Consider the following 19,966-nt stretch of genomic DNA (forward strand, 5'->3'; position numbering starts at 1 on the left):
TAAAAATAGGATCCATTATATGATTTTTCTTTTAATTTTAATTTTTTTAATATGAAAAAGTGTGAATTTATCATATTATCCTCATTTAATTAATCATTTCAATTCTTAATGTTTGCATTAACCAATAGCATTTTATGGTATTTTGAATGTTTTACCATTCTCTGCCTTTTGCTTTATATATATAGATATTTATTAATTCAAAATAAATATGACTTGTCCGGGTGGGTTCGAAGATGGGGATAACAATACCATCACCGATCGGGGATTTTTAAAATTTTGGGATCCCCGTACTTGTCCCCGGTTTCCCCCGAAATCTACTCCCATCAGGGTTGGGGACCCAATGGGAACCCGACCCGGTGGGGATTTTTGCCATCCAAGAAGTGGGGGGGATATCTTGTGCGCTCCAATAGAAAACCTGAATGGCTTGTGAGAACGATGGAATGTGAACAACGTAGAATGAAGAGAAACCTGAAGAAACTCTGAAAGACAAGGTAAATCAAGAAATCAAATTAAGCTAGTTTATAAATTTTCTTGCTGCAAAAGATTGCTTTAAAAAAAAAATTATATGTAAGTATTCTCTCTTAATGAAATTAGTACTTTTGGTGGATGAAGTTGTTGCCCAAACTCACCAAAATGTCAACTAACGATCAAGGAAAAAGGCACATCAATCACTATGGAACCAGTGGAGGTCAAAGATTACCAAAACCACACAATATATAAATCCTAACAAATTCTCCAATTTCAACAACTCCTATTGGGCATTCTGAAACTATATAAAACTGTGAGACCATAAGTCCATCTCCATCTTCAAATTCATCATGGCTCGCCATCTTCTTTTGACACACCATGTACCAAGCACATTTCAAGTCGGCCTGGCCTCGATGAGCCTTGCATTTTGTGCCATGGCATTGCTCATGTGTGCATCCCATTCCCATAAATGGCGTCGTCGTTGGAATGCTTGCGCTGACTTTTTTGAAGATGATCCTGTTATTGAACACATTCAACCCGGAAACTATGATGCAGACATGGAGGATACTCATAGTGGTGAGCTGGAAGACTCAGTCTGGCAGAAGAACATACTCATGGGTGGTAAGTGTCAGCTACCAGATTTTTCTGGTGTCATAATCTACGACTCTGATGGGAACATCGTCAAGCCTGACAAAACTCCTCGTTTAACCTGGAAGTAAACAAGAACAAAACGGCGACCACAACATAGATCTCTGATTCATAGAAATCTGTCTGCCAATTCAGGATATTGACAGTGTACTGGAATTTCTTTAGGCTTCAATTTGAATGACATATCAATGCCTTCTTTCACAAGTTTTCTTTTCCTTTTCCTTTCTTCAAATCAATGCCTCTTCACAAGATTAAAATCATCTGATGCTATTTATTTAACTACATAGCAAATTTTAAGCACCAAAGTACATAATTTGATGGAATTGGAAAAAAAAAAAAAAAAAAACCCAAAGCAAGAACCATCATGTACAATTATAGCATGGAAAATTACAACAGCATTGAGTATTAACAAAACATTTTAAAGCAAATGGAAAAAAATCGAGGGAAGACCGACAAGAAGAATATCTTTTTTTTTCTTTTCTTTTGCAAATTAAAGCATTCAAGATTTAATATTACAAAACATTTTAATATGCACATTTTATAGAGGGGCAACTCTGAAAAGGGCGCTTGATCCAAAAGTTCGACTTCAATCAGCTAGACGCCACTGATTCTCTCTTGTCAGACCAAGATGCCCGTCCCCTAAACCCAACAACGCTTAACTTCGAAGCTGTTGATTTAACTGCACTCGATCTTCTGCTTTCCGGTTGCCTCTTCCCACTGGAAGAAGCTTTTCTTGAGTTGCTTGGACTGGAAGAAGCTTTTCTAGAGCTGCTTGCACTGGAAGAAGCTTTTCTTGAGGTGCTTGCATTGGAAGGCTTTACCGACTTCGATGCCTGAAAAGATGCTTTTCCAAATTTTGCAGGAGCAGATGCTGACCTGCTCTTATATTTCTGATTTGAGACTCTTACCAAGTTTCCTTTCAGTGGAGCAATTCGGGAACGGGCAATGTCCCTCCGGACACTATCTACACTGAGCGATTCTAAGCTTTCATTCTTCTTTATTGCCTCCTCAATTCGATTCGCCAACATAAGATTCTTCTTTGCAACCAAACTTGTCACTTTCCCTGTATTACAAGAATTATCTTAATTTTGCAATTATTACAAGAAAACATAAGAGTATACTTTGACATAACAGCAAATAAGACCTGCTGTACAATACCAACAAAAAAAAAAAATGGTTATCACAAACTATGAGAATCACTCCATAGAATCGTCCCGCCATCGGGTATAAAGATAGTCAGCAAATGGACAAATGAATACTACAGAGAAGGTGTAACATTACAAATTACAAAAGACTCACTTTACATAAGTGTCTTTTTTTTCTTTCATTTTCCTCTTTGCTGTTTTGTGCAAAGTGAAAACTAATCTTACAACAGAATACTTCAATAGTTTCTTTGTTTTTTATTTATTCAACATCATAATATTAAAGATATCTTATCTTCCCTGCAATATCTTGTCCACTCAAAATCTGTTGCATGGAATTGATAAAAAAAAAATTAAAAACAAACAGGGCAAAAGAGTTGGTGAAGTCAAGCACAGATGAAGCATTCCCGTTAACTCTTACAAACTTCACTAATGAAAAAAGTAAGGAAACAACATCTTTTTTAGAAGTGCAAGTAGAAAATACATGTATACCTTTTGCACCCATACGAGCAGTTCTTCCAGTACGATGAAGGTAGTCAATCTAAAAAGCCCAAAGAGAGATAAAAGTTTAAGCTCCAAAGTAGAAAAAGGAAAGAAAAATAGGTCTTTAATATAATGTCAAATTAGTAGATACTGAAAAACAGAGCTGATATCTCATGCTTACAGAGTTCAAGGGAAAATCAAACATGATAACGTGGTCTACATCCAAGTCCAGTCCCCTTGCAGCCAGGTCTGTGCAGACTAATGTGGGACAATCTCCATCGTCACTCTTAAACTTTTTGAGGTTTTCAACCCTGTGTTGCAGTGTTAAAAGATTGCAGTCAGGCTAAGCACTAAAATTGAACACTAGTGATGTACGTTGGTTGAAGTGTAGTAGAACAACAAGACCATTAATTGTTGAAATGATCAATTCATAGAAACTGACTGAAGGTCCCTGTTCGGTAATTTTCTTTATTTATTTCTCTTGCTAGACATTGTCTAACAAGAGAACATTACTGTATATGTATATCCATATGGTAAGGTTATTTTTCCAGACTGAATCTGGACCAAATATTCGGGCAAGAATCAAACTAATCAATGTTTCAGATTCACAGTCCTCTGCATCATCTAATATTGCCAAACTCTCTAGCAAGCTATATATTATATATATGTTTCTAACATAGAACAGGGAAAGAATGGAGGAAATTAAAAGAAAACTAAAGCTAAAATTTATGACAACTACAATTGTAACATCGTATTCTCAATATAAAAAGGAAAAACTACAGTGCAATTACAGAATTATTCAAATTGATATTGATAAATACTCCTCCCCTACTGAATGAAAATAAAAAGTATATAAATCTAATTACCAACTCTTGGCATACGCAGAAAATAGTAAAATATACTACTTCAATTTCAATCAGCTGTTACGGTGTCCTTACTATACATCCAAGCTTCATAGTTCTCATCCCTTACATGCAAACAGTGTGCCAAAGATCGGACAATATTGGTAAATATTTTCCTTCTCCATTTGACATCGCATTCAAATTAATAAGTTTAACCACCGGTGCTGTGAAGCCAACAATTTCAGCCAACGGCATGCAGAAGAAACTCAAACTCAAGAAAGTATAACAGGCTTTATAGCAAAGCAAAACCAGTGTGGTTTGAATTCAGTATGAACCATTCACTTGACACCAAAAAAACAAAAAGAAAAGAAGAAGCCATTCAACCATTGCAACAGACAAATGTGCATTTAATTCTTAAGTCTAGTCAAGAAAAAAACCTCTGTTACAGCTATATATGAAATATGGTCCAAATCACAGAAAATAAGTTGTCATCACAAAAAGAATTTGATTAATAATGAGACACAGATATCTCATGTCATCACAAAAAGGAAATCCAGCTGCCCATAATGCAAACAAAACAATCCTGTCAGCATCACTTTGTGCATCTTTCCATTGCAAGAGGCCAGAAAAAGTAAATGAGACCTTGAAAATACAGAAGGTATGAACACATTCTGCGAACCTCAAGCTAAACTAACAACTATGCAGTGTAGATACCAAACCTCTTTTACTAGGATCTGAGATCTTAAACTAAAACTTGTAATGCGAATTGGCATCCTCTTCTACAAAAATTGTAGCAGAAACAGATATGATACTATGGACTCTATCTGAAGTGGAAACATGCAGACATTACAAGTGAAATGGTATGAGAGGTAATATCTTTTATTGTCTCACCTTTGTTCTGCTGGCACCTCCCCATGGTAATTCACAGTTGAGATCTGATTTTCATTGAGAAAGTGATCCACAGCACGGCTGGAACTTAATGTGTTACAGAACACCATCACTCTATTTCCCTTTGCCAAACTTGGCTCAAGAACCTGTGTTCACCACAAAATTTACACAAGTGCTTTATTGTTAGACTGCTACAATACAGAGACACGCTATCATGTAGAAAAGCTACATTAAGTCATGGGTGCTTAAGCCAGGATTAAAAGAATACAGATCAATACCCGTATAAAATTCTAGGCCTCTTTTAGAAACAATTAAGTTAGATTAGCTGCATAGATACCATAAAATGTCTTTAATTTCAATGCCGTGATATGCCATTCAGAGCATTCAGGCACTATGTTATGTTCCTCATGTAGAAGAAACAGATGCATTTTAAAAGACGAAAAACTTCTATTTTCTAAAGCGGAAGAAACATATGTAGTTTAGAAACCTTAAGTTCCATAAATTTGTTCATAAGAAAAATACATATAAAAACATTTTAAATAACCCCATAAACTTTACAGTTAAAATATAAATCTCGGATTGTCATGCAGTTATATGATTTAAAATGTTACTTGATTATTCAGCTTCAACCCTCAATACTACCAATCTATAAATGGTCTCAAAAAAATATATAATTATGACTTTTAATAACTTATAAATTTACTTCATTGTTAACCAGCAAATTCTTTTTTATGCCATTCCAAAAAAAATTCAGCTATGATGCTGTGTTCTTACTGAGGAAGAAACAGCTGTATTTTAAGAAATTGAAGTTCCACCAATATGTTCATTAAGGAATATACATATAAATCCTTTCAAATATCCGTTAAAATTATACCACACAGGGGACTCCTTGTACCGTACAAATAACAATCCCTGCATCTAAAACAAGACAGACAACACCAAAATAAAAACAAGAAAACAATCAAGTCGAAATAAAGAGAATGAAAAGACCAGCCCCTAAACTCATAGGAAAGGTAAGCCTGCAAAGAAGACCACAAAGTAACTCTGTCCCATAAATAGTGCACATCCTCCCCTTTACACCTTCTAAGATTCTTCTATTCCTCTCCACCCAAAGGATTTCCAGAACAGCACATCTCCTATCACCAAACCCCTCTTCTTCCCTCCGAAAACCTTAAACTTATAACAAATTATCACAAGATCCCGGAATTGCCACTCAAATTGGTCTCTCTCATCAACAATCTTATCCAGCAGGACTATGCAACTGGGCATAGTTCACAATAAAACTTCAACTATTAAAACTCTCTATACATCTAAATCAAAAGCTTACAACTTTTTTGTAGGGGCTTGTATCTCCAATGGCAAAGAGCATTCAACATTGTTAGTGAAATATACAGCTATCATGTTTGTGTTAACCTTCGGTTTATCTGTTGACTTTTTAATACTAGGCGTCCCCAACATATTTATTAACTAATCGCTAAGGATGCACACAACCAATTGCAAAGCACACGTATCATGTCAGTTAAATCAAAACAGCATGAAATGGATCATTTCTTAGACTGCATTTCTTTACTCCTATAACTTTGTCAAAGTAAAGATTTGCTTCTTGGCTGAAACTTTCATATCTATATTGAGCAAATTAAACAAAGACTTCCATGCATCCCAATGGTTTTAAGTTACCTACATACAAATAGTGTGAACTGTAAATGGACGATACTCTTCATGAGATTAATTACATACTCTATTTTCAAATTATTCTTGTCAAGAGACATAACCACCAGTTGATACGTGAAGAATGAAAAAGAGAAAGGGCATCACAGAATTAGACCTGTAACAATGCTTCCAGCTTGTTCTCGGAACCTGAAAGCTTAATGAAATCGTGTCGAGCAGATGCAATCTTTTTATGCAGTGAGGATGTGCGCAAATGCAATATTCCTTGAAACTCCTCATCAATCAGGGTTTGCACTGCCTGCAAAATCTCACAAGGTCAAGTCTTCATCGAAGACAATTTCAGCATAAGAAATTGGCTAGCTTACAACTGTCTAAGTTAAATAACATTTTTCTAAAGTGACTTCTGGGTTGATTTGGTATGTAGAGTGGATGACTTCTTTTTTAAAGGTTTCGTGTATGTATCAATCGGGAGTATCCTCAATTGATCACCCCTCCCCGTATGGATGTGCAGCTAAGATTAATTGTGCAACCAGCATCGTTAGGAAATTATTTAATGAATTGGATATCTCATTAGAATCCATGTCTTTCACAGTTTGCTCCTTTAATTCTAATGGTGTAACTTATATAATCAAGTTGGAGAACTCTAGGGAAATTTAGACGTATAATCTGCTCTGCATTTGGTATGCATAAAGGATATTGCTATTATTTTTTCAACAAATCATTCAATACCAAGAATAATACCGAAGGCATTTTCTTAACACATCTCTGAGTCTAACGGAAAATTATTGGAAATCTACAAAAATTATTGAAAATCATAGAGGCAGGCTTTTGGGTATTTCTAAAAATAGCTAGTCGATATCCGTCCCTACCCAAGCAAGCCCAAAGAAATGCTTCCATATTCATGTACAGACTTTTGCCCTTCCTATGACAAGTCCCTTGTTATCAAATTAAGAAAATCTATCCCTGCCTGAGCAATCCCAAAAGAGAACACGTACATATTCATGTAAAAGAAATTAACCTTCCTATGTCAATTTTCTTGATATTGAATTTGGAAAACCTAAGTATATCATACGCAAATTAGAAGACAAATTCTAGATTAAATTACAATATGAGTGAACACGAGGCATGATGTGCTACATCAACTTTAATACTATTGCAAATGTAAAAGATCAAAGTTATGTAAAACAAATCAATTCTGGAAGCATGAACAATCATTACTCTTATTATGGCCACGGTGGCCTGGGGGCATGGGGTTTGGGGAGGGTGGGAGAGAGAGAGGGAGAGAGAGAGAGAGAGACTCATTACATATTCATGAACAAAGCTTACTAGGCGCATTCATAGCCCCTGATTGGTGACCATGGGAAAGGAACGCTTCACTTTCAATTGGTCTCTATAGCCCCTGATAATAATTTTAGCTTCTTATGTATTAAATAAAATGGAAATGCAAGTCAGCACACCTTTGTCATTGTTGCAGAGACCAAAACAGTTTGGAACCCTTGACCATCAGGTTTTGATGCACGATGTTTTAAGGGGACAAGAAACTTGCGAATGTCTGGACCAAAACCACGATCAAACATGGTGTCTGCCTCATCCAACACCTACTAAGAGATTACCAACATCACAAACTGGAACAACAACTTACTAGAGTGTGGTTTTTATCAAAGAACTAAATAAATAAACATTTTCACATACCACGTATTTGATGTCACCATATACCAAGTTGCCATCCTCAATATGTTGAAGAACCCTACCAGGGGTCCCAACTACCATTTCAATTGGGTTATTCAATGAATCCTCCTGAGGTCTCAACCGACCTCCACCACTTACCATAGTAGACCTGAATCTTGCATGATGACTGACAAACTTGGAAACACGAAAGACCTAAAAAACTCACCTAATGTCAATAGAAAATGCAGAGTCCATAGGGGATGGTTCCAATTCTAAATAAACTATATAAGAACCTGCTCAGACAGCTCCCTTGTGGGGCATAGCACAACAGCTCGAGGACGCCTGGGCTTCATTTGAATCCCATTTTCTGCCTCATCCCTTCTCAACAGCTACAAAAATCAACCGAGTAAAGCATTCCTCTGATTAATTCTAGTTGTAACATACGCAAGATCATTATTCTGCTTTCTTTCAAAATAAGAGTGGACAACATCAATAAAATGCATCATACTCTCACATGATTTCCTTTTTTTTTTCTTGAAAAATAACATTTTTTATTTTGTTTTGATAGAATAACATAATCTATTAGAGCATCATTGTGGATGCTCTTAGAATGTATTTGGGGTGCTTCTAAAAATTGGTGAAACTGTGAGCAAGTAGAGAAAAATCTAAGTAACCAAAATAATCCCAATAAACTGGATACGAAAAAATGGATTTTGGAAAAAAGGTGGATGTCAAGAAAGCACATGTAATCACTCAGTAAATCACATTTTAAAACCTACAAAAATGTGGCATACAAGGTGGTAGAAAACACAATCAAATCAATGTTCCAACATAACTGATCCAAATTCTAGAGCTTTACATCTGAAGAAAACACCAAATTCAAAAGTTTAACTGACCCACATTTACATCCAAGACAGTTTATTTAAAAGAAAAATCAAAGAAAAAGTACCTGGGCAAGAGGCAACATGTAAGCCAGAGTCTTGCCAGACCCGGTATGAGAACCCAAGACCACAGTTTTCCCTTCCAGCACCGCTGGGATTCCAATACACTGAATTTCAGTAGGAACCTCAATACCCATCTCTCTCACAGCCGCCAAGACCTCCTCAGTCAGACCCAATTCCCCAAAATTCTCAACCTCCCTCTTCTTCTTATTCTCTGGCTTACCCAACCCATCCTCACTCTGTCTCTGGGCAGGCCCATTTGGATTTGCGCTTGTTTTGGTTTGTGGTTTAGCAGAGCTTTTGAGGTGCCTGAGTCTCAGCTTCTCAAGAAGCAACGAGTGCTTCAAGGGTTGGGTTTCTTGGTCTTCAGCTTCAATGGCACTTTCGGGGATAGAAATGGTAGTGGTTGTGGCGGTGCAAAGAGGCCTAAACCCTGTTAAAACCCTGGTGGTTTTTGGCAGTTTTATGAGAGAGAAGCGTTTGGCTGCTTGGAGGCGTGATAGACAGAAGAGGTTTGAGGAGAGAGAGAAAGTGAGAAGGGTCCTTGCTACTCCTCCCATGGCTTTATCCTTGCAATGTAATTTTTCGGTTTTCTCAGAAATGATGGATGTTATATTTTCTTATCTCTGCGGTTTATATCTGAGTTTCTGATAAAACCCTTTCATAGTCTCCCGACATGACAACCCCCAGCAAACGAGTCGAGCCCACTCGTCCAAGTTTTGATAAAAAACAAAAAAAAAAATCAGTTTTGTTCTCTGTAATTTATCGGAATTTTCACTTTTGTCTATGTGGTTTTAATTCTAGCAACTGGATTATTGTAATTTGATATCTGCAATTCAAGAAATCATCCAAATTTTTGTTCAATTTTGTGACGGAGTAAGCATGTGTCGCTAACATGAAGGGGCATTTTAAACAGAATTAGCCCAAATTTGTAACGTATCCTTGAATTATGAGGGTTTAAAACTATATCGACAAAATTGACAGAATTGTGCTTACGAAGACCAAAGTGGTAAAATAGGTAAACTATAGAACCAACGATGAATTTTTGCCTTAATTTTTTACTATGAAAAAGACTAATTTGCCCTAACATAAAATGACTATTGAAAAAATTAAAATTTATATCAGTCCCCCCTCCATTGTTGAACAAAGTAAACCCTAACCACTAAAGGCATAAAAAATCACAAAAGTTGATAGCAAAACAGCTTATTTTTTTAAGAATGGCACAGTAAATCGTCTCTTTAGTGCCCCAAATGAGGTACGGTTTGATAACTTTTCATTTTTCATTAATTTTTACAAATTTCATATTGATCAGTTCGTGAGTTCGTTCGATACATAGCACCCCCACCCCTCGGGTCAATGAACAATGTGTACCTGTTTAGTAGTCAGCAATTGAAAACCTTAAAATATTCACTAGCTTCCGCCATATACTGGAGTTTCTTGTCTTGCCTCGGCAATGGTACTTGGTGATTTCACTCACGGTTGTACCCTCTAAATTTGTTGCATGCTCTCAAGTGCCTGGTAGACATGAGCAAGACACTCTCTTAAAAGTGTTAGAGAGATATATTTCACCGTGGTCGGTCGATCATGATCTCCATTCGCCGTGGGGGATTTCACAAGTTGGGAAAGCTTTCACAATTTGAGGCTTTCTTTTAGATTGGAGGTGGCAATGAAACTCCCGTATTTGATCATCAAAATCGTACAGTGGGTGGGCAATTACCAAAGGGCGTTTTTGTCAAGTTTGGGTGGGTGCTTTCAGTTAATTCATGAAATTTAAAGTACGTGGGTGGTGTTTTAAACAAGGAATGCGCCTGCAATAGATTGGAGGTGCCTTGATCATGATTTTATTTAGGTGAACTTTTTGTTTACATTATTTTTCAATAACACTTAAAAGTATGTACATAATATGCTAGTAATATGGTGTGTAATTGAGAAATACGTGAAATGCGGGCATTAATACATAAAATTACATAAACCTCACAATGTATGGTTCCAACTGTTCCAGAAAACATCCTGCAACCTAAAGAGAAAAGGAGGAAAAACGGTCTCCACGGTGCAGCAAGTTACCCCAACATGAAGGTTAGGAAGAAACAAACAGGTATCAAATTATGGGTGGAAAAGAATGGAGTCTAAAATGGTGAATTATATTCAGTAAAGATGCTACAGTAATTTCAAACATCATCTAAAGTTACATGCTGGAACGTAAGTCCACCCATCTCCATTTTATCATCTCCTATTGCTAACAGTACAATGTTTTCTTCACGGTGGCTAGCAAATCATATCATTTATAATGCTCAGGCTTCAAAACACCAACATAAGGCAAGTTCCTGTAAAGTTCAGCAAAGTCCATTCCATAGCCCACAACAAAGTAATCTGGACACTGCAAAAACAAATAAACAGACAATTTTGATTGCTTTTAAGTGAATTTTTAAAGCAACGCGAAACAAAACTTAGACTTACAAAGACAATGAACAACACAAAAGGGCCATGCCTGATGCTTTCTGCATATAGGTATATGGCTTGCAAATAACACATTACTTTCAAATAAATTCTCTCTGAGAGCATTTCAAGAGTTCTGCAGAGGAACATATCATTACACATCATCACAGTGGCTTATTCATGATTTCATGGCTGAAAATCAAGTCCTGTTTTGAGTATCTTAGTAAAGAATGACTCTACATATACCCGATAAACTAATAATACAGATCCAACAGACGAAATAGCTTTGATGCGCTAATCACAACAATCGGATTTTCGTCAAGATAATCAAAGGCTCAAGGCGCCATGCGCACACTCAAAGACGTAAAACAGTTATTGGAATCTCTTTCAAGAAAATGTCCATTCCCCTCTTACTTTGGAAATAGACAAATCGTTTTTACACATAGGAAAACCTCAAAACATGTTTTGAGATGTGTTTGTACCCAAAAATTGGATTTTGCCTAAAATGGTGGATAATTTTCCATGGACATCAAAATGGCCAAAATGTGGCTAGACATGCATTGCTGCAGTCAGATGGAGTGGGCCCAAAATTCAAATTCAGGGCTCAAATCAAGTTTCATCCTTCTCAAAAGTTGTTCATCTCTACGTCTACTGCAACATATCCAAATTTGGGTTTGTTTGGACAAATGTGGAGTCCTAAGAGCTGAAAACACCAGATGCACAGCGCCAGCAAAAAGCTCATAGCAGCAATTCGGGCCTAATTCCAATGCTCTAATGAATTATCTTTCTTCATGAAAGTTTTGCATTAGAACGTCTACTGTAACATATCCAAATTTGGGATCATTTGGATAAATGTGGAATCCTCGCGACATCAAACATCAGAAGCATACCAGCAACAGCGAAAGCTGATAAGAGTGGCAATTCGGGCCTAATTATGGCCCGATTCGGGCCAGTTTCCAGTCCTCAAATGAACATTCGTTCTTCATGAAAGTTGTTCATTTGGATGTCTACTACGACATATCCGAATTTGGCTTCATTTGCACAAGTATTGAATCCTCAGAGCATTAATCATGATTTCTGTTCGTGAGAGCAGTCTGTGACGACCAGTCATGTGTAACCATGCTAAAACCAGATTTTCTATTGCTCAAAAGGAATTAAGTTCTTCATGAATGTTGTTCCTACTTATGTGGAGAACAACATATCCGAAATTGGCAGCAATTGGATCAACCTAGCATTCCCAGTTTATTACACATCAAGGCATGTTCAGAGGAGAAACTCAGTGGCTGCAAATCAAGTTTCACTTTATCAATGGAGGGACTTCATCACCAGTTGGTGGATTCAGAGAAGAATAAAGTGAAGATGTGGTAGATGGAAACAATTTAATATTCTCTGTGATGAAGAATATTAAAACAAAGCCAAAGCCCAACATACACGTGAAAAGTCTACATCAAGGTTGAAAGAAGGATAAAATAATATGCAAGTGGACTTAAAGAATGAATAAAGAAAGAAATAGAGATGGTGGTCATTATCTCTACATTTCTTTTTGTCTTTTAGTCAACTACTTTTGGCTGTCACTCACCAATCAATTGCAAGTGAACTAATACTTTGGATTTCTTTAAGTCTAACAGTGACAACTTCTGTCAAATCACATCAAAGTCTCTTAGCAACTTTTTTGGGTTTACTTGTATTTTCAGCAACCCACTCACCAAAACCAATGGCAAGTGGGTACTTCAAATTGACTGTTGGTCCACTCAACGACCTCCATTCTCTATAAATTGAAGAAGAAATCATCAGCAAAAGACACAACTCAACCAACAAAAACCAAACTCAACGTCTATAAACCCAGCTCAAAAGCTTGAAACAGCCTTCCTTTTTCATTCTCTGAATTTTCCAGTTGACAACTCCTGAGGAATTTTCTTTATTTTGCTCTGCCAACTTTTGGTATGATATTTCCTTGTACAAGATTGAATAGAGAAATCTTCAATCTCCATTTTAATTTTATGTACCAGGTCTGAATAGAGAAATCTTCAGGCCGTGTTGTTTATGTATTTCCTTTTTCTTTCAAGTTGTCTAAAACTTCTGTCATTTCCATTACCGTTCAATTTCAACTTCTGTCAGTTATCATTTTCGCACTAGATGAATATTGAAGTCCTCTTAATTGGGGCATAGAAAAGAACCTTGTATTGGGCCAGTTCTCCACCCAATCCACAATCGATTGATTAAAGTCAATATCGGTGCGCATTTTCCAGTCTTACCATTTTCAGTCTGTTGGAGTTTTTCACTGCCAACAGTGGCACGCCTTCGCAATCGCAACAAGCAAACTCCACGGCCAAACACCACGCCAAATGGCCGGCGGGTCCTTTTCGGGGTAAACAAGATGTTATGTTATCACACTATCAATCTGGGCAGGACCATTATTCGGGCAGATTCTTGTTTGTAATATATAATGCCCATTTTGTCTATGATATTCACCATAATCAGCTAGAACCTAAAACCCCATTTTGTCTATGATATTCACATTCATATCAATTAATTGCAATAATTCACAAAACAGCATAGGTAAAACAAGCGCAGGCACAAACATACACACAAAATTTAATTAAAAAAATAGGGAGAAAACAAAAGAAAGATACATGCCTCGAAACCGCGGTAGAATTTTCCCTTGCTAAGGAGCTGAAAATGAACCTTTCGTCTAGATGGTTTATCAAGGAAAGCGCAGACTGACACAGAGGAAGCACCTTTTGCTTCCAAGTGTGCAATCAAGCAGGCAATTGTGCTTCCCGAATCCACGATGTCCTCAACCTAAAAGAAACAAAACGGCGTCGTTTTCAAGCTTTAAAGAACATGCAAGCGATTATACAACTAGAAGTTGCAGAGTACGGTAACATCGTACCAGGACCACGTGGCGGCCGGATACGTCGAGCTTCAAGTCGGAGGAAATCCTGGGGGACCCATTGGAGACGGTCCCGGAGCCGTAGGATTCGGCGCGGATAAAATCGACGGTGACGGGGAGGCGGAGGCTCCTGGCCAAGTCGGCGAGGAAGAGAAAAGCACCGGTGGCTACGCCGACGAGGACGAGGGGCTCGGAGAGAGGGGAGTGGTCGGCGGAGATCTGGGCGGCGAGCTCGGAGACTCGGGCGGCGATTTGGTCCGGGGTCCACAGAACACTCTCTATATGAGAGTCCAAGGACATTTTTTGGGTATTTTTTTTTTTTTGCCCTCTCTACCCTTCAGACTTTTTCAGATTTTGGGGTTTTAATGGTGGGGTTTTAGGAGATAAACGACGTCGTATATTTTGATATGGTAGGCTGTTTGTGTGAGTACGACTATCAAATAATATGATTATTTTCTACATAGGTTTTAATATATAAAGCAAAAGGAAGAGAATAGTAAAACATTTCAAATACCATAAAATACTATTGGTTAATGCAAATATTAAGAATTGAAATTATTAATTAAATTAGAAAAATATGGTAAATTTACACTTTTTTATATTAGAAAAATTAAAATTAAAAGAAAAATCAGATAATGGATCATATTTTTATGGAACACAACTACTTTTTATCTTTTTAAATTCTAAAATAAATTTAAAATTTTTCAAAAAAAGCCTCTCACAAGCATAGAAGTGCGTGCTGAGAGGCTAGTAGGTTTTAATATTAGATTATTATAAATAAACCCAATCCTAGACATGTATTTATAAAAAAACCCACACACTATTTAAACATAGAAACACACCCAAAATCAACCCCAAAATCAACAATTGTATATTTTTTGGGTGTGTTTATAAATGGGTTTTGAGTGTGTGTAATGATGGGTTTTGGGTGTGTTTATAAAGTGTTTTGGGTGTTGAGTTTTTTTATAATTTCAGCCCCTATTTTGGGTGTTTTAGTGAAATTCCCTTTTAATATTCACTTGCACTCAACAGAAAAGTAGTGGGTTATGGTTGATCAATCATGTTCGGGTCCAAGAAACTTGTGGTCACCCACCATTTGATTTAATCCAATGGTTAAGAAAAAATTACTTTAAAATATCTTTTTTCTTTTACTTTTTAAATTGAGTAAATTGCCTTACACCCCCCTGAACTAGGACACCAATTGAACTTAACCCCCCGAAATAAAAAGTCAACCAATTTAACACCCGAATTAATTAAAATGGCTAATTTAGCCCTTGCCATTATGTTTTGTGAATTTCATCTAATTTTTCGTTAAATATATAGGTAAACAATAAGAAAAACATAACATTTAAAAATATAAAAGTTAAATACATATTTGTATTTTCGAGTAAAAAAGAACTCAACCCCACCCCCTTCTTCCGCACAACCCACCCCTTCTTGTTCCACCCACCCATTCCAGCCCCACCCCACTCTCTTCCTCAGGTTATGACATATTACACGGAGCTTCATGAAAATTGAAAAGGCCTCCCATCTTCCGAATATTCTCCATCATGGTGGCCGCTTGTCATGCCCAACTCACGGATTTATGTAACTTTGTGTTAAGACTTAGTTCACACATTAATTATATAATTTAATAAAAACTATAACTAAAATGTGAATAAACATTTAAATAAGTAAAATAAATATTTCACATATAATATTAAGCAGAAATAACAACATCTGAAATCTTAAAATTTTTACATTATTTTACAAGTTAGAACTACTCAAGAGTTCACTAAAAGAGTAACTCATTATTCATCCACAAACTATGTACACAATACACTCTATAGATATGCCAAAATCATCACAAGCTCTATATTTCAAGTTCAATACCTGCAAAATCTGTTAGGGGGTGAGTGAAACCACAGGTCAGTAGGGACATCAACCTTTTCACAATAAATTGATATAATTAAGTAATATCTTAGCCTTTTTGAATTACTTTAATTAGTAATTATATTTTAATTATTATTTAATATAGAAAAATTAAAGAAAAAGATAGGCCTACAAAGAAATCTATATTGAATTAGTAATTATATTTTATTAATTTATTATTATTATCTAATTGTTTAAAAAAAAAAAATATTTGGGTGTCTTAATTAAATTTCTCCATAGCCCAAGAGCCCTAACCATTACTATTAGACCATTACTCAAATATCTCTTGTACCTTTTTGATTTTTTTACTTTTCAAAAGTTATTACCCGCATACAGATTTTAGCACTTTAACGTTTAGTAATATATTATACACGTACGCATGTATTTTTCATGTTCAATACACGTATTTTTAACAAAAAATTCACGTATTATACACATAATTCTCACATATTATTGAATAAAATTAGTATATATTAAAACAAAAATAGTAGAGCCGAACGGCAATACTTAATTTTTTAATTGTTTTCAAAATAGTATAGCCGCCCGGCTCTACGAGTTTGGCACGTGGTGCATAGCCGATGGGCGGGTCTTTATGTATATATAAATAGTATATCCAACCGGCTATACTATATTTTTATTGAAATTTTTTAAGAAATCGTATAGCCGTGCGGCTATAATCGTTTTACCTAATTTTTAATTAAATATATGTAATTAAGTAATATCTTAGCCTTTTTGAATTACTTTAATTAGTAATTATATTTTAATTATTATTTCATATAGAAAGATTAAAGAAAATCTATATTGAATTAGTAATTATATTTTATTTATTATTATTATCTAATTGTTTTTAAAAAATAGTATTTGGGTGTCTTAATTAAATTTCTCCATAGCCCAAGAGCCCTATCGATTACTATTAGGCCATTACTCGAGTATCTCCTGCCCCTTTTTGATTTTTTACTTTTCCAAAGTTATTACCCACATAAAGATTTTAGCACTTTCACATTTAGTAATGTATTATACACGCACTCAGGTATTTTTCATGTTAAATACATGATTTTTAACAAAAATTTCAATAAGACAAACAAAATTCACATATTATACACATAATTCTCACATATTATTGAATAAAATTAGTATATATTAAAACAAAATGGTATAGCCACACGGTGTTAACTGTGTTTAAAAATAGTATAGTCGTGCGGCTATACTCGTTTTTAAATTGTTTTCCAAAATAGTATAGCCGCGTGGCTTTACTAGTTTGGCACATCGTAGGTGCTGGGCGGGTCTTTATGTATATATAAAGGTAAATGATTTTCCCACTCCCCTTTTATCCACCTACACTCCTTTTTGTTTAGAAAAATGGAGTGTAAGTGGATAAAAAGAGAGTGGGAAAATCAATCCCCCTATATAAATAGTATGGCCGCTCGGCTATACTATATTTTTATTGAAATTTTAAAGAAATATATGTAATTAAGTAATATCTTAGCCTTTTTGAATTACTTTAATTAGTAATTATATTTTAATTATTATTTAATATAGAAAAATTAAAGAAAAAGATACGCCTACAGAGAAGTCTATATTGAATTAGTAATTATATTTTATTTATTATTATTATCTAATTGTTTTTATAATAAAAAATAGTATTTCGGTGTCTTAATTAAATTTCTCCGTAGCCCAAGAACCCTATCCATTACTATTAGGCCATTACTCAAGTATCTCTTGTCCCTTTTTGATTTTTTACTTTTCCAAAGTTATTAGCCACATAAATATTTTAGCACTTTCACATTTAGTATTGTATTATACACATACACACGTATTTTTAACAAAAATTTCAATAAGACAAACAAAATTCACGAATTATACACATAATTCTCACATATTATTGAGTAAAAATAAGTATATATTAAAACAAAATGGTATAGCCACAAGGTGTTAACTGTGTTTAAAAATAGTATAGCCGTGCGGCTATACACGTTTTAAAATTGTTTTCCAAAATAGTATAGTCACGCGGCGTTACGTGTTTGGCCCATGGCGCATGAGCGCTGGGCGGGTTTTAATGTATATATAAATAGTATAGCCGGCCGGCTATGCCTGATTTTTATTGAATTTTTTTTATGAAATCCTATAGCCATTCGGCTATACTTGTTTTTCCTTATTTTTAATTAAATATTTGTAATTAAGTAATATCTTAGCCTTTTTCAATTACTTTAATTAGTAATTATATTTTAATTATTATTTCATATAGAAAAATTGAAGAAAAAGATAGGCCTACAGAGAAGTCTATATTGAATTAGTAATTGTATTTTATTTATAATTATTTATTATTATTATTATCTAATTGTGTTATAAAAATATAGTATTTAGGTGTCTTAATTAAATTTCTCCGTAGCCCAAGAACCCTATCCATTACTATTAGGCCATTACTCAAGTATCTCTTGTCCCTTTTTGATTTTTTACTTTTCCAAAGTTATTACCCGCATAAAGATTTTAGCACTTTCACGTTTAGTATTGTATTATACACGCACACACGTATTTTTAACAAAAATTTCAATAATACAAACAAAATTCACGAATTATACACATAATTATCACATATTTTTGAATAAAAATAGTATATATTAAAACAAAATGGTATAGCCACACGACATTAACTGTGTTTAAAAATAGTATAGCCGCGCGGCTATACACGTTTTTAAATTGTTTGCCAAAATAGAATAGCCGCTCGGCCGTACTAGTGTGGCCCATGGCGCATAAGCGCTGGGCGGGTTTTAATGTATATATAAATAGTATAGCCGGCTATACTGGATTTTTATTGAATTTTTTATGAAATCGTATAGCCGTTCGGCTATACTCATTTTTTTTTTAGAAAAATGGAGTGTAAGTAGATAAAAAGAGAGTGGGAAAATAGTCCCCCTATATAAATAGTATGGCCGCCCGGCTATACTAGATTTTTATTGAAATTTTAAAGAAATATATGTAATTAAGTAATATCTTAGCCTTTTTGAATTACTTTCATTAGTAATTATATTTTAATTATTATTTAATATAGAAAAATTAAAGAAAAATATAGGCCTACAGAGAAGTCTATATTGAATTAGTAATTATATTTTATTTATTATTATTATCTAATTGTTTTTAAAAAAAATAGTATTTGGTGTCTTAATTAAATTTCTCCGTAGCCCAAGAGCCCTATCCATTACTATTAGGCCATTACTCAAGTATCTCTTGTCCCTTTTTGATTTTTTACTTTTCCAAAGTTATTACCTGCATAAATATTTTAGCACTTTCACGTTTAGTAATGTATTATACACGTACACACGTTTTTTTTAACAAAAATTTCAATAAGACAAACAAAATTCATGAATTATACACATAATTCTCACACATTATTGAATAAAAATAGTATATATTAAAACAAAATGGTATAGACACACGGTTATAGCGGCTATACACGGTTTTAAATTGTTTTCCAAAATAGTATAGCCGCGCGGCTTCACCTATTTGGCGCTTGCCGACCGGCTATACCCGATTTTTATTGAATATTTTTATGAAATCGTATAGCCGTTCGGCTATACTCGTTTTTCCTAATTTTTAATTAAATATATGTAATTAAGTAATATCTTAGCCTTTTTGAATTACTTTAATTAGTAATTATATTTTAATTATTATTTCATATAGAAAAATTAAAGAAAAAGATAGGCCTACAGAGAAGTCTATATTGAGTTAGTAATTATATTTTAATTATTATTATTTGTTATTATCTAATTGTTTTTTTTTTAAAAGTAGTATTTGGGTGTCTTAATTAAATTTCTCCATAGTCCAAGAGCCTTATCCATAACTATTAGGCCATTACTCGAGTATCTCCTGTCTCTTTTTGATTTTTCACTTTTCCAAAGTTATTGCCTGCATAAAGATTTTAGCACTTTCACGTTTAGTAATGAGTTACTAAATTACATAGATATGGACAATCCTCATGCA

The 19,966-nt window shown here is 34.8% G+C and overlaps 3 protein-coding genes across 3 annotated transcripts; 1 reads left to right on the top strand and 2 right to left on the bottom strand.

Annotated features, from left to right (window-relative positions):
* Nucleotides 1-702: 702 nt before the first annotated feature.
* LOC110765313 (nucleolar protein) lies at nt 703-1,391 on the top strand. Its single transcript, XM_021968401.2, has one exon. It carries the CDS (start codon nt 819-821, stop codon nt 1,185-1,187), a length of 369 nt encoding a protein of 122 aa, XP_021824093.2. The 5' UTR covers nt 703-818; the 3' UTR covers nt 1,188-1,391.
* Nucleotides 1,392-1,452: 61 nt separating this feature from the next.
* Nucleotides 1,453-9,406, bottom strand: RH39. The gene is made up of 9 exons (XM_021968418.2): nt 8,757-9,406; nt 8,101-8,196; nt 7,832-8,020; nt 7,597-7,737; nt 6,297-6,437; nt 4,475-4,617; nt 2,923-3,052; nt 2,751-2,799; nt 1,453-2,179 (listed from the first exon to the last, which is right to left on the bottom strand). Exons 1-9 carry the CDS (start codon nt 9,306-9,308, stop codon nt 1,707-1,709), a joined length of 1,914 nt encoding a protein of 637 aa, XP_021824110.2. The 5' UTR covers nt 9,309-9,406; the 3' UTR covers nt 1,453-1,706.
* Nucleotides 9,407-10,870: 1,464 nt separating this feature from the next.
* HGPT (Hypoxanthine-guanine phosphoribosyltransferase) lies at nt 10,871-14,421 on the bottom strand. Its single transcript, XM_021968425.2, has 3 exons — nt 14,078-14,421; nt 13,822-13,986; nt 10,871-11,125 (listed from the first exon to the last, which is right to left on the bottom strand). The coding sequence occupies exons 1-3, from the start codon at nt 14,375-14,377 to the stop codon at nt 11,027-11,029; spliced, it is 564 nt and encodes a 187-aa protein (XP_021824117.1). The 5' UTR covers nt 14,378-14,421; the 3' UTR covers nt 10,871-11,026.
* Nucleotides 14,422-19,966: the final 5,545 nt, after the last annotated feature.

The sequence above is a fragment of the Prunus avium genome, chromosome 8 (genome assembly GCF_965620075.1).
Source record: "Prunus avium chromosome 8, drPruAviu1.hap1.1, whole genome shotgun sequence".
In the NCBI taxonomy this organism is placed as follows: domain Eukaryota; kingdom Viridiplantae; phylum Streptophyta; class Magnoliopsida; order Rosales; family Rosaceae; genus Prunus; species Prunus avium.